Genomic DNA, 17,463 nt, shown 5'->3' on the forward strand with positions numbered 1-17,463 from the left:
GTCTAATTGAGAAAGATAGTAGGCTATGAGCCCCATTGGGAACAGGGACTGGAAAATGGGAATTAATTATCTCTTCTTAGTGCTGCGGGATATTTTGTTGCAATAAGGTACAGGAAATAATATATTCATTTACCTTTCTTATATTTTAAGCACTTTTGATGGCCTTTCAATGTTATGCCTTCTCCTTCCCTACAGCACCTAGTGAACGGGCTGGCAATAACAAAACATGATGGTTACCTTCAGGATAGCTGTCAATGCAATATTACTTTAACGAGTGAGTAATGGACTCTCCAGGGTAATCTGTACTAGTCCGTCCTTCCTAATACACAGCACTTTTAGAGATCTACAAACTTTTATAGGGTCGTACAACTACCATACAGCCAATTTGGGATGAATCTGCATCAAATCACCTAATAAATCTGAGTTAATTTGATTTTTATGACCACTTATTAAAGTAAAGCCATGGCATTTCACTTTCAAAATATGGCAGTACATTATCCTAATCTAGTAGAAGCTGATTTTTTATTTTTACAAAAATCACTAGAACTACTAATTAAGTCAAAACACTTAATTATTAAATATTGTATTAGTGTATTCTCTGCGCTGCATACTAAAGCCCGGCCGCTTATTTCATTGTGACTTTAACTTGCCCTTGTGTAAAAAAAAATAAAAAAATCATGTAACACTAAGTGAATTCATCTTGTATTTAATTTAGGAGACCTATTAACTGTCAATGCATATTTAATGCAACTCCGGAGTCCTAATAACATACTGACTAATTGCCAGGTCATTCCTTTTGGAAGAGCTAGCAGAAAGCAATTTAAATAAAACCATATTTTATAATAACTGTGTAATTCTGCCATTAACCTTTCTTATCTTTAAGCAATTTTGTGTGGCTTAGCTTCTTTTAAAGTGGCCGGGTGATGCAAAGACATTAACTATTGACTTACTATTAAATATGCAGAACTTCGGCTGCTTTCTGGGGTCATCAGTTGTGTCAAATACGGGTAGTGTAAACAATTTTGTACCATAGTATAAGATAACATGGAATGGGCAAAGATGACCCTTGGAACTTTATGGTCATCAGCAAGGAGCTACATCATCCTTCAGAACCATCGGTGTGGAGTCCTACACATGATGGAGCGCCCGCCAGGGCAGTGGGGATACTTGGTACCGCGCCATTTCTTAAAGGGGAAGTGTCACAGCGGCAGTGACCTGGTCCGGGGCGTCCAATAAAAGGGGATATTTACAAGGGATAATAGAGGTTGTAATAAAGTTTATAATAAAGTGTTCGTGACGCCAACTGTGGTTTCTGGTCAGAGGTAACAAGTGCTGCATAGCAGATCCTCTGGGACTGATGGTGATGCAGCAGAGTTGGTACAGCTCTCCACAGGCAGAGCTTAGTCCCAGGGCAGATGTAATATATTGAAGATGGTAATGATGTAGTATTTGGCAAAGGATGTAGCATTGCTGAGTGGGTGTTGCAGAAAGAATTCATAGGACACAGCTGGGTGCAGTTTCTAATGCTTTACTCACAGTTCTTGTGTACATGGATGCCCGTTTGGCACTGTGTCCTCCAGATGAGGGGTCCAGCAAACTCCCAGGTAGATCAGGATACACCTTCCCAGAAGTCCCTTCAGTATATGCCTCTCCTGCCATCTCACGGTGTTGCCTAACCTCCTCTCCTGCCCAACACCTCACAGTCAGTGTCCCAAGCCAGCAGCCACGGACCTTGTCGGGCGATGTCCTCTTTGCGCCCCCTTGCTCCTATTTTGCTGCCTTTTCAGCGATGTAACTGGCTATGGCTGAAACACCTACAGGTGCCTCTGCCTCCGGCTTGCTAGTAGATTCTGATGATCTCTCCACTAGGCTAGGGGGCCGGTACCCCACTACGACCTGATCCCTCCACCCGTTAGACGGCGTGGAACGAGTCCCACGGGCAGTATGTTTGCTGCGCCGTGCCTCTAGGATCCTTTCTGTCCTCCTGGGAGCTTCCTTCTCCCTCCTCACTTCTTCTCTAACTTTCCTGTCAGCACTCTTACAGACCAGTCCTGTCAGCTCCTTCCTCCAGCTCTCCCTCCTGCTGACTCCCTCTTCCAGAAACTTCTTTGATCTCTCTCTAAGCTCCTCCCCTACTCCTACCATCTCCACCAACCTCCCAACACCCTTTACTACCCAGACAGGGATGAGATCATCCTCCCTTAGGGTACATCCAGGGTGCCCTGCTGCTATAGTGTGTGTTGGGTGCAGGTGTTAGAGTCCTGGGTAGTGCTCCCTCCTTACCTGAGAGTGGGGTACCACACCTCTGGGTGAGGTGCAGTGCCTCTGTGGCGACTGAACCCTCAGGGGAGCCACAATTACATAAGGCCTTCATCATCATTGACATCTTGTTTTTGGTTACATTTTACCTGAAACCCAAGAATGTGACTTAAAGGCAAACTGCCAGCAGGTTTTTAGACCCTAAACTAATATCTATGTAAATTCCCTGTAATGTTGATGAAGTCCATACCATTGTGTTATAGTCCGTGCCTCCATATTCTCATAAATTCAGGGGCTTAGCCTATATTTACAGCTCTTCGGCCTCTCTGTCTTTCTGTGACCTGGACTCTTGCCTGAAATGTCGCACAGGTACCATTAGTCCCAGGAACGGTGCATGTTAAGATCGATATTCTGACTCTCATAACCTCATCAGGACCTTAGTTGTGAATTCGCTTTCTAGCCTACCTCTGGTTACTAGTGAAGGTAGTGGAGCTGGTTATTTTGACAGAGGGGTCGAGAGTTCTCTTTCTGGGCTCCCTCTGGTGGTTACTGGAGGTAATCGAGCTGATCTGATTAACAGAGGCTTGCCACCTGATAATGAGTACGATTGGCGATCTGGGGTTTCAGACTGGATTTAAGACAGCCGACTCCCTCTATTCCCTGCTGGTGATTTTTTCCTGCCTCCTGAGGTCTTAGTTTCCAGCTCAGTCCCTGCATGCTCAGCTAAGTGTTCTTTTGCTTTTGTTCACATTTGATCTGGTTTGTCTATTTCAGTTTTGTGTGGGTCAGCCACCTCCGGCTGGGACTGTGCTGAATCTCCATCCATATGTTACTGCTTGTGCCAGCTTTTTTTGTCCCTTATTAGATTGGTATATTCTGAAAGCAGAGCAAAAAAGAGGCCAGAGTGCTGATATAGTGGGCAAAGTCGTGCGACTTCAGTATTTTTCTATCAGACGTGTTGGACATTTTATGCAGGGTTTTTTGCGTGATTGCGGACGGTGTCTTTCCTTTCCTGTCCTGTTAGTGTGGGCCCCATTGTTTGCTCAGTCTCTTTTCCTGCCTGCATTTGTGTTTTCATCTTGTCTCACCGACAATGTAGGTTTGGGGGCTGTCTATTCCTTTGGGGTCTGCTCTGGAGCAGTTTAGATTTCCCCTTTCTTGCTTTAGGCTTATTTAGCTCTCCGGCTGTGCCAAGGCGTTTAGGATCATCGTGGGTGCGCTCCACGGCTACTGCTAGTTGTGTGGATAGGATCAGGGGTCTGCAATCCGCTTAGTTACGAACCTCTCTGGTTTTCTGTGTCTTAGCTTGGTCTTGCTCTCCTCCTCGGTGACCCAATCACAACAGACCTTACTGCGCATACACCGCCTCCAGGAATGATGGCAACTACACGAGTTCTCGAGCAGGGGAGCAGGTCAGAGAAAAGAGTGACCTGTGACTCACAGGCAGGAGGCTGGCGATGGGAGGAGAAGGAAGGGGTGAGGCCAGAGAACTTTAAGTGCAGGCCAAGCCCCTCCACATTCATGCTCATATGCATAAACATTTACCAATGGATTTCTAGAAAAGGGAAGCACGGATTTATAATACAATATAATATAATACAGGTATGGATGTCATCAACATTTCTGATGCTTAACAAAGGTGGCATTAGTTTAGGGTCTAAAGACCTACTGCTTGATCACATTTAAAGGAATACCTGCACATCTCTAGCACTGACAACAAAGGATTTTTATAGTAAGTTTTTGAGCATACAGAGATTCCCAGTTATGAGAATTCTACAGTCTCTCAGCTAGATTTATATACACCTCTTTCTGCTGCTAACGAGTGTCGTTTGACTACAAAGTTAACCAGGTCTCATTTAAGGCCCTTTTACATAGGCCAATATGAACTGTATGGGGCAGAACAATTGGTCATACGATCGTATGATCCTTATACAGTTTTGATGTTCTCAACTGCACATTCCTTGGTTATACGTGGAGACATGTTGCTGATGATTATTTTAAGGTCTGTTTAAATGATCCAATCAGCAAGTACATTTTTGTATCATTCATGGTATTGGAACAATTGGCTCTTATGAATGCCTATTCGACTCAAGATCACCCCAAGTGAAGAGACAAAAGAACCTTATGAACATAAAAACAGATCATCACTTTTTGATATCATCTGGAGACTTGTTACATCCTTGTGAAGCTTTACCAAGTCTGATTTTCACTTCGGAGTCCAAACACCAAATACAGTTATGCTCAAAAGTTTACAACCCCTGGCAGAATTTTTGCTTTCTTGGCCTTTTTTTCAGAGAATATGAATAACACCAAAACTTTTTCTCCACTCATAGTTTGTTGGTTGGATGAAGCCACTTATTGTCAGACCACTGTGTTTTCTCTTTCTATATCATAAATGACAACCCAAAACATCCAAAGTACCCTGGTCAAAAGTTCACATACCCCATATTTCTTATTACCGTGATCGCCCCCCCTTTAACATCAATGCCAGCTTGAAGTCTTTTGTGGTAGTTGTAGAGGAGGTTCTTTATTTTCTCAGATGGTAAAGCTGCCCACTCTTCTTGGCAAAAAGCCTCCAGTTCCTGTAAATTCCTGGACTGTCTAGCATGAACTGCGTGCTTGAGATCTGTCTAGAGTGGCTCAATGATATTGAGGTCAGGAGACTGAGATGGCCACTCCAGAACCTTCACTTTGTTCTGCTGCAGTCAATGACAGGTCAACTTAGTGTTGTATTTTGGATCGTTGTCATGTTGGAACGTCCAAGTACGTCCCATGTGCAGCTTCTGGGATGATGCAAATTTGCCTTCAGTATTTGCTGATAATGTGCTACATTCATCTTTCTTTCAACTTTGCCCCTTTCCTATGCCTTTGTAGCTCACATATCCCCAAAACATCAGCAATCCACCTCCTTGCTTTACAGTAGGAATGGTGTTCCTTTCATCATAGGCCTTGTTGACATCTCTCCAAATGTAACGTTTATGGTTGTGGCCAAAAAGTTAAATTTTGGACTCATCACTCAAAATTACCTTGTTCCAGAACTTTTGAGGCTTGTCTCTGTGTTGTTTTGGGTAGTGTAGGCAAGATACTTTGTGGCATTTGGCGACTCAACCATGCAGCCCATTTTTCTTCAAGTGCCGTTAGTGTTCAGAGAGTCCAGTATTTCAGCTGATGTTATTTGTGGGTTTTTCTTTGCATCCCGAACAATTTTCCTGGCAGTTGTGGATTAAATTTTTGTTGGTCTACCTGACTGTGATTTTGTTTTAACAGAGCCCCTGATTTTCCATATGTTGATCACAGTTTGAACGCTGCTGACTGGCATTATCAATTCCTTGGATAACTTTTTGTATCCCTTTCCTGCTTTATACAGTTCAGCCAGCTTTTCCCGTAGATCCGTTGACAAATCTTTTTGTTTCCCCCATGACTCACAATCCAGAAACGTCAGTGGATGTCAAGAGTCTGTCTGGATCCCATAAACTCACTCAGCTTTTATGCCCACACACTGATTACAAGCAAACAGGTCACAAGTGAGGATGGTACCTTTAGTAGCCATTCAAACCCATTTGTGTCAACTTCTGTGCATGACACCAGGGTATGTAAACTTTTGATCAGGGTCATTGAATGTTTTAGGTTGTCATTATTATTTAAAAAGAGAAAAACACAGTAGTTTGACAATAAGTGGCTTCGCTCAAACACTAACCATGAGTAGAAAAAAGTGTTGGTGTCATCATTCAGATTCTCTGAAAAAAGGCCAAGAAAGCAAAAATTCTGCCGGGGTTTTGAGCACAACTGTATGTAGAGGTAGATAAATACATTATCTATAGAACAAAACCACTAACAGTGTGGGGCCAGAAATGTGATTAACTAGTAAAAGGGGTCAATTTATAAAGAGGGGTCAATTTATAAAGAGATCTACTCTAACAACAAAGGAATTTGTAATGTGATACTGTAATAATCTTATCTTGTGTGTTCCTTGGTAAAAGAAATAAGAAAATAAATGCGCCATTTCTCCAAGGTGTCCCTCACGTATAAAAAGTTAGTCTAGTCTAATTTACAATATTTTTGGTTCTTTGATTTTGCTGAAAGCTGAAGTGTAACTGCACTTTTAAAAAATTCTTGATTTGTTATCGAGAAGTGGCAGAAATTTTAACTCGATGGAATCGGGGTATTGAGACTTTCATGCATGGCTAAAACGATGGTGCAGAAACAGTCTCCTCTAAAGACTGACAACAGAAAATTGATGCTTGATTCTTCCGTCTCGCGAAAGACCAGTTCAAGGTGGGGCATTCTTTCTTTTTGTGAAAAGAGGTCTCAATAATTAGACCACCACCAATAAAATCTATTATAGAAACCTTTTAAGATAACCAGGGCCACACTGGCCCAACAGGGAATTCTTCACTGAACTCATCTAATGGGCGCAAAACGTCAAGCAGAAAACAAATATAATATACTGTGTTTGGAGGTGACTTTAGAGCCAAATCATCCTCTGGGTTTGTTCCCAGATAGACTATGGGATCGAACAAAGATTACAATGCAATTAAAAGATGGATGTGCACGCGTTCTGTACAGAAACATGGAGGACCTTATTCCCTCCCTTGACTACAGACACTACAACTATGACATTTACAGTAAATGAGTACCTTCTTACAAGGATTGTTGCTAGTGGTCCCCCGTCATACACTGACCATACTCCTATAGGGTCACAAATTCCATCAACGCTATAGCCAAGTCTAGCACACAAACGTAGGCAATAAATGAAGGCACATTGGAAAAGTATATATTTATTTATGAAACCACAAAGATTTACAGCATATACTGTACATCAAAAAAGAACATATGTTTTCGATGGAGAGCATCAGAATGTCTACATAGAGGATCATTATCGCATTATATAATATCAGTGTACTGCATGCTCCATTCCTGGCCAAGCATGCAAGATAACCCATGGAAAAATGGTTTCTTCATTTCGTTTCATCCATTACCCAATGAAACATGAAAAATATTTTTATGTCTGATGTGCAAAGACTTGGAAGATCTGTAATCCTTTGGGATACGGCAGTTGACCAGTGTTGGGTTTTCTGCGGTTTCAAGTTCATTTGGAAGTGGCTCTGCCATCTGCTCAAGGTCTGAATAATTCAATAATTGTGTACATCCAGTGAAGAACGTTCTACATCTTGAGGAATGAATGAGGTAATCTGTACAGTAAGTGCAACATGAAACAGTCACATCGTACAGCACAATTCAGTTACCGGGAAGGAATACAAATTTGGATGTGTCCTATACATCCTGTACAAATATAAATTTTACTTTTAATTTTATTTCAAAATTTTTACAAAAAATACATGCAAAGTAATATTGTACACACATTACCTCTAAGACACAATTATCATGCGTCTCTTTAATACTTACCAACATTTACAGCTTAAAAATTTGAGACACTTACCTGACCTCAGGACAACCCAGAAATGTCCCAAAGACTCCCACTTTTGAGCACCTTTATAGGATTGTTGTCCCTTTGTGGATGGTGGGGATACAAAGGGTAAAAATAATCTTCTGGAGCAAAGAGGCAATGAAGGTCATAGTAACTATTGCCTTGTTTGTGAGAAGTATGAAGATGGAGAATTGGGACAACCCTCGACCAACCTTTGCCGAGACCTTCCATCCCAAAAAAACCATAACAGCTGCAGGGCAGCTTCTGCAGTACACAGTCTTGAAGCTTTAAAACCTTATGCTACGTTCCCAGGATAATCTTTTTTGGTGAGTTTTTGATGTTGCAGATTTTCTGCACCCATTAAGATAGGTTAAATTTTTTTCAAATATACTCAGCATCAAAAACTCATTGTGGGAATATAGCCTCATGGACACTGCCAAGTTTGGGTCTTAACACAACATTTTTTCTGTTTTCTATCTCCACATTGTGAAACTTTTTTTTTTTGGTTGACATAAAACTATTTTATTTTTAAATGTCACAATCTATTGTACAAATAACAGAAAACTGACAGTACATCAAGAACTAGTCTGAACAAGTGCATACCAAAAAAACGCTTACTTATCAAAATTAGGAAATGGTTGCACTCAATTGCAGAAGTGTGAATAGCGTAATGGCTTTTGAAATTTAGGAAAAACACATGAGATGCTTAACACAAAATTTGGCCAAAAAAATGTGAGCCCATCCACCAACGTCAAGGTAATCTCATGGATCGGATGGGTCCCTGACCTAACTGCCTAGTGTGATCACTTAACTCTGGCTAATAACTTGGTAAAGCCTATTTTTATAGGAAGGTCGGAACCAAATGTGATTGGATGTAATTAAAACCACAGCATGGTGAAGGGCGGAGTGCTCAGTCAGAAAGCTGAAAGCTTAAAAGATAATAAAGTATCTCATATTAATACCATTACATTGCTACAGATTAAATATATATATATATATACACACACACACACACACACACACACACACACACATATACACACACTCGGAAGCATCAATTCTACAGACATCACCCTCTTGTTAGCATAAAGACATAATTATCAACATTAGTATGTGGTCAGGCAGCAACTTATTGGCCATGTCCTCCTTTGCAATCAATAGATTTTGCAGCAGTTTTGTTCGTATTGTCTCCATTAAAAAATTGCTGCCGTCTTGTGTATACAGCTCTTCTGCAGACTTGGTGACTCCATGATCACAGACTACAAACAAAATGAAAGTAAAATTTAGACTCCTGCAGAAACCTCTCACTTCTGACCTCCCCACTCTCCCCCATTCCCTTGCAGACAGTAGATGAGAAAAAAGGTGAAGGAGAGGATCACAGAACTGTAGCAACAGACTACACAGTGTTTGTAGTCTGTTACCAGGGAGGCAACAGATAAGTCTTGATAGGAGACATATAACAAGGTAATAAATTGTTGTTCAAGAGTCAGACTTGCTTAATTTTTTAAACATATTACAGGTTATGGGCACTAGATTCTATTTTTGGACGTTGATCCAGGGAACTAGCCATATGTGGAGTTGGGAAGAAATATTTCCCATAATATGAAGTTATTAGTTTTTTCCCCATGGGGTTCTTACCTTCCTCTGATGAACTCGATGGACTTAAGTCTACCTTCAACTTTTATATTAATATATTATATATTTGAAAACTAGAAGTAATAAGTCATGGCGGTAAGCCAAAATGCGCCACTTCTCCCGGTAAGAGTTCTACTGCTTACAATTTATTTGTTCCCGATTCATACTTTATACCAGCTCATTTCATGGCATTTAAAGAGTTTTCCTGGGGTCTGTCCATCAGAAGAAGAATCTGTGAACTGATGGCCGATGTGCCAGAAGAGGTAGTTGATTGGAGAGTCTAATGCCAACCCGAGAAAACGCTGCCCAGTGGGTCACCCAGTTCTCTTTGGGGGGCCCACTGAGCAACAGTTATCACCCTCATATTCTTTAGTAAGGCCTGGATATTGCCAGATAGAGACTACATGGGCTGACCTCCAGATTATTACTGCTTAAAGGCCCCCCACACACATTAGACAAAAGTTGGTCAAACTGGCCGATTCCATCCAAAATGAACAGTAGTTGAGTGGTCTGGTGAAATGAAAAATTGTTCGTTTCAAGTACCAATGGCTGACCAATAAACATTTGTTATGTTTGAAAGCAAAGTTTGTGTTGGATTTTTCCGCTTCATGATCGGCACAGCATCGTTAGTCGGATGCTGTGTGAAATGAGGTTTCTGCCCTAACAAAAGACAAATGAGCAAACCAACAAAAGACACAACAAACGATTCATCAGCCCATTTTTTCCAATGTGTATCAGGGCCTTACCATTTGGTTAGGGTTAGTATAGGTACAAAAAAAGGGAAGCTTGTGGGCCTCTATTCAGGCCACCGCTGAAAGATCTGGGAAGAACGCATTTGTAAGCCTGCAGAAGGGTTCGTTCTGGAGTGTATGCAGGGTTGCGAGTGCCATCAGGCATAGAGAGAACCATGATGAGTTGAGTGACTCTTACACATAGCTATAGAATCTATGTTCTCCAGGAAAGAAACGTTGGCCATCAGCCTGGAAGAGACTGGTGAGCAGTGTCCACCAAAGGGTCAACTGCCTTGAGACCTGCAGCATGGCCTGTATGGTTGAGTCCTAGAGTGTGGTGCATGGAAGCATGGTAGAAGTGGTCATTTAAGGAAGGATACCAAGACTCTCCTCTAGCTCCAAGCTCGTAAAATAGTAGAAGGAGCAATGCAAACAAATAGAATGTACCTGTTAAAAGATGGCAGCCAGTCAATTGGGACTGTAGGTAGGCTTTCTTCTAGAAAAAAAAAAAAAAGCTTGCCATTGTCAAGGTGGACATAACCTTTAAGTCAGTTGCTTGGCACTGTAGATAGATTTGGCAGGCAATTATAAGCTATTCTATTATATTTACTTTCATTTACGAAAAGGCAATGACATCGAAACTGGATTTTCAAAAATATTAAATGCTACCTACAGTAGATCCTCCATTATACTCTATGTATGCAAATGCTTCAACCAATCATACAATCAAACCTTACTATATTTAACATTTGGTAGAAACTTAAACATTATCTACAAATATCAATATGAAATGGGATTTATACAAAAGATGACTTTATACAGTGATAACTTAAGGCAAAACCATGTGATGAGGTTTAATGTGATGTTACTGGAAGGCAATCTTATCCAAGCTAAACAGCACCGTAAAAGGGATTGTAAGACATTAGAAAAAAGAAACAGTGCCACTCATTTACAGGCCACATCTGGTATTGCACTTCATCACTATTCTGTAGAAGAAGCTGTAGACAAGGGTGGCACTGTGTCTCTATTATGTCAAACTCCTTCAAGGAAAGGCTGTCAAAGAAGGCCGTTTATGGGGAAAAAAAAAAAAAACACAACTCCTTTGTTATGTTCATTATTATTGTTAGTAGTTACTGAAGCCTATGAGAGCGGTCATAGCTTTGTTGGATTTCATAGATTTCTGTACTAATGGCATGGTCATACTACATTATGCCTCTTTTCTTAAAAAAAAAAAAAAAAAAAAAAAAAGGGGGTACTGTGACACTACTACTTCTACACTGGTAAGGATGGGCACTATTGGGGTTTCCCAGGATTGCAATACTGATGGTTGATTCTTAAACTGGATCAGATTGGTGGGTCTCTGCAACTCCTCTGATTTGCTTTTTCAAGTGGCTATGACACTCGGTCAAGCACTGCAGCCTCTCCAATGCTATCTGCTAACTGTGCTGACTCTTAACTTTCATGCTGCAATACCCAAAGCCAAAACTAAGTACATGCTACAGCTCTTGCATGAGTACAATGGCCCCTGATCAGATAGGATGCCAAGAGTCAACCCCCTTCTAATTTGATGTTTATGGCCTACCCTATAGATATCAGACCAGACCAATCTGATGTTGATCGCCTATCCTAGGACATCTATACTGTCGCAGTAACACCCCCCCTGAGATTTTAGACCCATCTAATTGACATTTTATGAACGTGTTATTCGTACCCCTATTTACTGTTCAATTGGTCTCATCTTTATCACCATTATTGACACCATCATCACCACCATTACCATCATCATACAGTAACAATCATTGTCACCATGATTGTGTGAAACAATGAAGCAATCATCAAAGCTTGGTCCGGTTGTGGAAAGAAATCCTCAAGGAAGTCATTTTTTTTATAATTTTTTTTTTTTTTAAGGAACAGGTATATGTTTATTTTAGGCATGATGTAAACAATGTAAAATTATTCTTGTTCATGGCTCAGATCAGTCAATGGCAAAAATACTATGGTGTTAATATTTCCTTCCTAGTTCTAGGCCATCTTAAGAGCCTAGAACCTTGTGCTCTGATATCTCAGTCTTCTTATTTCAGAAAGGCCATCATCTCGGCAGTACAGGTCCCCGCAGGGACTCTCTGCCAGTCATCGGGCACGACCGGCTACTCCTCCACCTCCGGTACTGCTGGCAGTGCTACTGCTTCCACTGCTGCTGCTGCCACTGCTACATCGGTCTTCATAGATGGAGATTTCAATCTTTGTTGTGGAAGTTAAGAGAAATAATAATAATGATAATAATTGCCAGGTAATGTATATGGTTGTAGAGCGGAGCAAAAAAAAAAAATAAAGTTTGCAGGACCTTAGCCTGACATCCACATTGAAGCATCGTGGCAACGAGACCTGAGCAATGTGATAGTCTATGGCTGGAACTCAAATCCTGAGCACCTCCTGTAATTACTAGTTCCCCCGCGATTTCATGACACCCTGGCACGCCTAGTGACTACACCTCATGCAACCTCATGATGTTGTGGTGGCCAAGTCACAAGAGATAACCACAATGCTGGCCAGGGAGGTTCACACTGCCCTGGTCCAGTTGTCGTGGAGTAGTGACTTGGATGAAGTTCAAGGGTCCTGCAAATTTTTTTTACTCAACTCTAGTAACTTTTATTGGAAGTTTTTAATTTACTTTACTCATACTTTTCCTAATCAAGCCAGAGTAATATGCTGAACTTAGGCTGGCTATACAAAAGAGCTAAGGGATGCAGGTAGGTACAGTGGTTTGTGAAAGTATTCCCCCCTTGGCATTTTTTGTGTTTTGCTACTTCACAACCTGAAAGGTCATTGTTTATTTTGAGTTTTTGCATCAGTTCATGTAAAGAACATGCCTACAACTGAACATTGTTGTTTGCTTCACAAAAAAAGAAAAACAAAATAGGCCAAAAAAATTGAAAAACTTCAGTGTGCATAAATATTCACCCCCCCTAAAGTCAGTACTTTGTAGAGCCTCGTTTTGCAGCAATTACAGCTGCAAGTCTCTTTGGATAAATCTCTGTGAGCTTTCCACTGGGATTTTTGCCCATTCCTCAAGGCAAAACTGCTCCAGCTCCTCCAAATTGAATAGTTTCCTCTGCTGAGCATCAATATTCAAGTTATCCCACAGATTCTCTATTGGATTAAGGTCTGAACTTTGACTAGGCCACTCCAAAACATTTACACGTTTCCCCTTAAACCACTCGGGTGTTGCTTTAGCAGTCTGCTTTGAAACATTGTATTGTTGGAAGGTGAACCTCCATCCCAGTCTGAAATCACTGACAAACAGGCTTTGCTCAAGAATTTTCCTGTGTGTTTCACATCATCCATCTTCCCATAGACTCGGACCATTTTTCCTGTCCCTGCTGATGAAAAACATCCCCACTGATTGATGCTGCCACCACCAGGTTTTACTGTGGGGATTGTGTTCTTGGGGTGATGAGCAGTGTTGGTTTTGCGCCAGACATAGCATTTACTTTGGTGGCCAAAACGTTCAATTTTGGTCTCATCTGACCACAGCACCTTCCTCCATACACATTTGAGGAGTGTCCCACATGTATTTTTTTCTGCCCATAACTCCATATATGTCACCTCTATGGAGTGCATGGCTTATTGTGGTTGTATGGAGAGATACCCCATGCTCTGCTGAGGAAGTCTGCAGCTCCTTCAGAGATAACTTTGGTCTTGGTTCTGGCGCTCAGATTAATGCCCTCCTTGCCCGGGCTGAGAGTTTTGGTGGGTCACCCTCTCTTGGCAGGTTTGTTGTGGTATCATGTTCTTTCCATTTGACGATATTGGCTTTGATGGTGCTCCAGCGGGGTACAGTGGGGGGGGGGGCGCTCACCAGAGGTTGGGATTTTTTTTATTTTTTAAATAATCCAACCCTGGCTTGCACTTCTCAACATTTTTTTCCATCACTTGTTTGAAGATCTCTTTGGGCTTCATGGTGTTGTTTGATTAGTGTAGTGGTGCCTCTTGTTAATGGTGTTGCAGCCTCGGTGGCCTTTCAGAAAAAGTTTAGTATATATACTGACAGGTGTGACACTTAAGTTGCACATAAGGGGATTTCTCTTCATTCCTTCATTAAGCATGTGACTTACGAAGATAATTGCTTGCACCAGAAATTTTTAGGGGCTTCATCGCAAAAAGGGTGAATCATATGCCAATTTTTAATTATTTGAGCCCATAAATTTAATTTATGCTTATATTTGTCTCACTTCACCAACTTAGCCTATTTAGTGCTGATGCTCACACAAATCGGATTACAAAAATATTTAAACACAGGTTTTTAATGTAAAAAAATAGGTAAAAAGCCAAGGAGGTGAATACTTTTGCAAGCCACTGTAGGAGGCAGCTCACAGGGCTCATCTTGGACTACTGATGTAGCAACTGGACCAGCAAATCGATTTGCACATTTCTACAAAATATGCAGTTCGGTTTGGGGGACTATCGTCTAGGCAATATCAAAAAAACTGCGGACAAACATGTTAGCGCAACGTTATGTGACAAAATGGCACTTCGGCCTGCGGAGGCACCTGGGCATCCTTATTGTTACTCCTAGTCATTCCTTCTGTAGAAAGTTACATGATTAATGCCATTCTTACCATTTGGAAGGAAGCCACTCAACAATTTCCAACGGCCAAGGTACAAAATAACATGCAGAATATTAAAGAGATTGGAGGAAATATGTACAAAATGATTACTTTGGAAACCATGCCTCATACAGAGAGCTATGAGTAAGGGCTGATAAACATGTGCTGAGATTACACATTCATCCTCTAGTCCTGTTTGTAATTGAAAACAATGGAGAGATATTGAATTTTCACATGCGCTTCCAAGTACGAGATGGAAACGGAACAACAAATAGCAACGGAAAAGCAATACAAGTTCACTGCGAGTTCATGCATCAATTAGGAGAGGGCCTAGGAGCTATGGAGGGCTGAGCCCAGCGCCGCCTTATCGGGGTTCCTCATCTCAGTTTTATTAGGAATTAGAACACTGGAGTAAACAGATTTAAGGAGAGATCATGTTATTAAGGAGCATTTCCGATAGAAATTACCTAAAAATACCCCTGAACGCCTTCATAATTGAAACCTTTTAATATTAGGTGCATACATATTGGATCTCTCTCCCTATACACAGTTCTTTGTCTCGCCGGAACGTTCATATGTTTTTAAGGGGGATAGCAGGGAAAGTCACTGCGAGACGTAAGATCATGAGAAGGGGGGTTCCCATATCTCCTGTTTGCATGATGTGGTGGTCATACATGTGCACCAATATCATTTTTTATAGATATTGAGTGGAACAGTAATGCACGCGAGACCACTGCTCAATTCAAATATGAGACAGGGACCCCGGTTTTCATGATCAGTAGAGACCCCCAATGGCTGTACATTTGTCACCTGTCCTGTAGATGGTTGCTAAATGTTTTTTATGGTCCACCCCATATAAATACCACTTAAGACCCCCATACACATTATACTAAAGTTAGCTGTAACCACCGATATCGACGGTTCGACAGAAAGTCTTGTTTATGGGGGCGCTGGCCAACTAATGGTCGGGAGAGATGGCGATCACACATGGCCAATTTAGGACTGCCGATAGCTTATTTCAGGGAGAAAAATGCAATTGACCAATATGTCAGTTGACGACTTTCTCCTAGAAAAAAGGAGCACGCGGCCAAAGAGTTTGACTGCCATAAAGCACTTTAAATGGCACGGATGTACACGTTTAACTTTTGACTGGAAAGCCACTATGTCTCCATTAATCAGTCAATGGAGGCCTGTAAAAGATTGCTGAAAGGCCTCTAGGTCCCACCCATGTTAATCTTCATATGATTTCCCTAGACCACAAATGTTTGTTTCAAACTAACACAAAACTGGTCCCAGTACCCAAATATCACAGAGATGTAGTTTCCTTATAGTTTAGACATCACAGGCGACTTTTTCACGTCTATGTCGAGAATGGGGGTCGGCTACTTTGGCCAATAAAAGGGGGTGACAGCTGGAGAATAGTTTGGCTGTTTTAACTCCTATAGAAGAGAATGGAGAAAGTTATGCACTTATTTTCTCCAAGTGGATGAGGTGAGCACTTCATCAGACCAGCATTGAAGATGAGAAAAAAAAAAAGTTAACATGTATCGGGGAACCTAGTAAGTGGCAGAGGTCTCCAGATGTGAACAGAGGACTTCCGGCACCAAGGAGGATCAAACTGGTTGCCGGACCAGGGTAGTTCAAATCTTTTTGCTCATCTCTAGCCGGTAAATTTAGTGTATATCCTGTGGATATGACATATACATGTCTGAAATGGAAAAGCTTTTTCCAACAAAAAATCTTCCCATTTATAATATATGGAATCTGATTGCTCCTCCGCTTCACAAGGAAAACAAAAAGAATATGCAAAAGGAGGACCTCAAATCCAAAAAAAATGTAACTTTATTATGAAAAAAAAAAAGAACACATAACACAGCAATTAAAAATGCCAAAAGCTGTGTATGAGAACATCTCAGCCCAAGATAATGATCGAGAATAGAACATGTCCTTGAACCGAAAAATGGGTAGAGATATGTAGTTGGAACACAAAAATCAGAAAAATACCCCCAGTAATTATAGTGTAATTCAGTTAAACAAATATGTAAAAAATGGGTGTGTAATAAATATATTTCAGAGCCTAAAGGGATGATGAGAGAATAAAAAATAAAGGAAAAAAACGCTAGAGGTGTGTAACGGCAACGGCGATATTGGACAAAATAGAAGAACCATGCATGGTAGAGAAATAGAGTGAAAAAACACTGTAAATAATGAGGACATCAACCAATAGGGGAAAAAGAAAATAAAGAAGCAGATCTAGTGAACTGTATTTGTAGACAAGGAGGAGGTGGACAGATAAGCCCAACAGCCCTGTGTAAGGCGATAATCGTTGAAAAACGCCGGCCATAATGAATCGAAGCTATGATGTGTCATCCACAGAGTAAGAGTGTGTGAGCGTGTAAAGATTTAAAAAAAAAAAAAAAAAAAGTCACACACTTAGAATAGAATATATTTCTATACCATGCACGAGACACTTAAAGCAACAACACGAAATTGCATCAAATATTTGATGACATGTACTCTTGTTTGTTACTATTGTATTGTTTGACACTTCCTAGTGACCTTCTTGAAGGGTTTGTTTAAGACTCCAATACTGATGATGTGTCTTTAGGATACATCATAGATCTCAGATTTTTGGAGGTCCGGTGTCACTGACCAATGAAATGTAACTAGGTCCGGAATCTGCCAGAAGTACACAGTGCAGAAGTCCAGAACAGTGACACAAGAGAAAACCAGCTCGCCCCTCTGAAGGCTACTGTGTGGTTCTTGGCACAGAGAAAGCCACTCCTGCCTGATATGGCACAAT

At 41.1% G+C, this 17,463-nt stretch overlaps 1 protein-coding gene across 8 annotated transcripts in view; it reads right to left on the minus strand.

Moving 5' to 3' along the window:
* Positions 1-7,021: 7,021 nt before the first annotated feature.
* GOLGA7B (golgin A7 family member B) overlaps positions 7,022-17,463 on the minus strand; it is a 104,156-nt gene continuing 93,714 nt past the window's right edge. For 5 of the 8 annotated variants that reach the window (XM_073552842.1, XM_073552840.1, XM_073552843.1 and 2 more), the window contains one exon: positions 11,930-12,294. In XM_073552842.1, coding sequence (XP_073408943.1) covers positions 12,184-12,294 — 111 coding nt within the window. In that variant the 3' untranslated portion in view covers positions 11,930-12,183. Of the gene's footprint in view, positions 10,550-11,929; positions 12,295-17,463 lie in introns of those variants that run through there. The other 3 variants (XR_012221583.1, XM_073552839.1, XM_073552838.1) reach the window with 3 other exon arrangements.

The sequence above is a fragment of the Dendrobates tinctorius genome, unplaced genomic scaffold, assembly GCF_039654945.1.
Source record: "Dendrobates tinctorius isolate UK_male_01 unplaced genomic scaffold, ASM3965494v1 ptg000196l, whole genome shotgun sequence".
NCBI classification, from domain to species: Eukaryota; Metazoa; Chordata; class Amphibia; order Anura; family Dendrobatidae; genus Dendrobates; species Dendrobates tinctorius.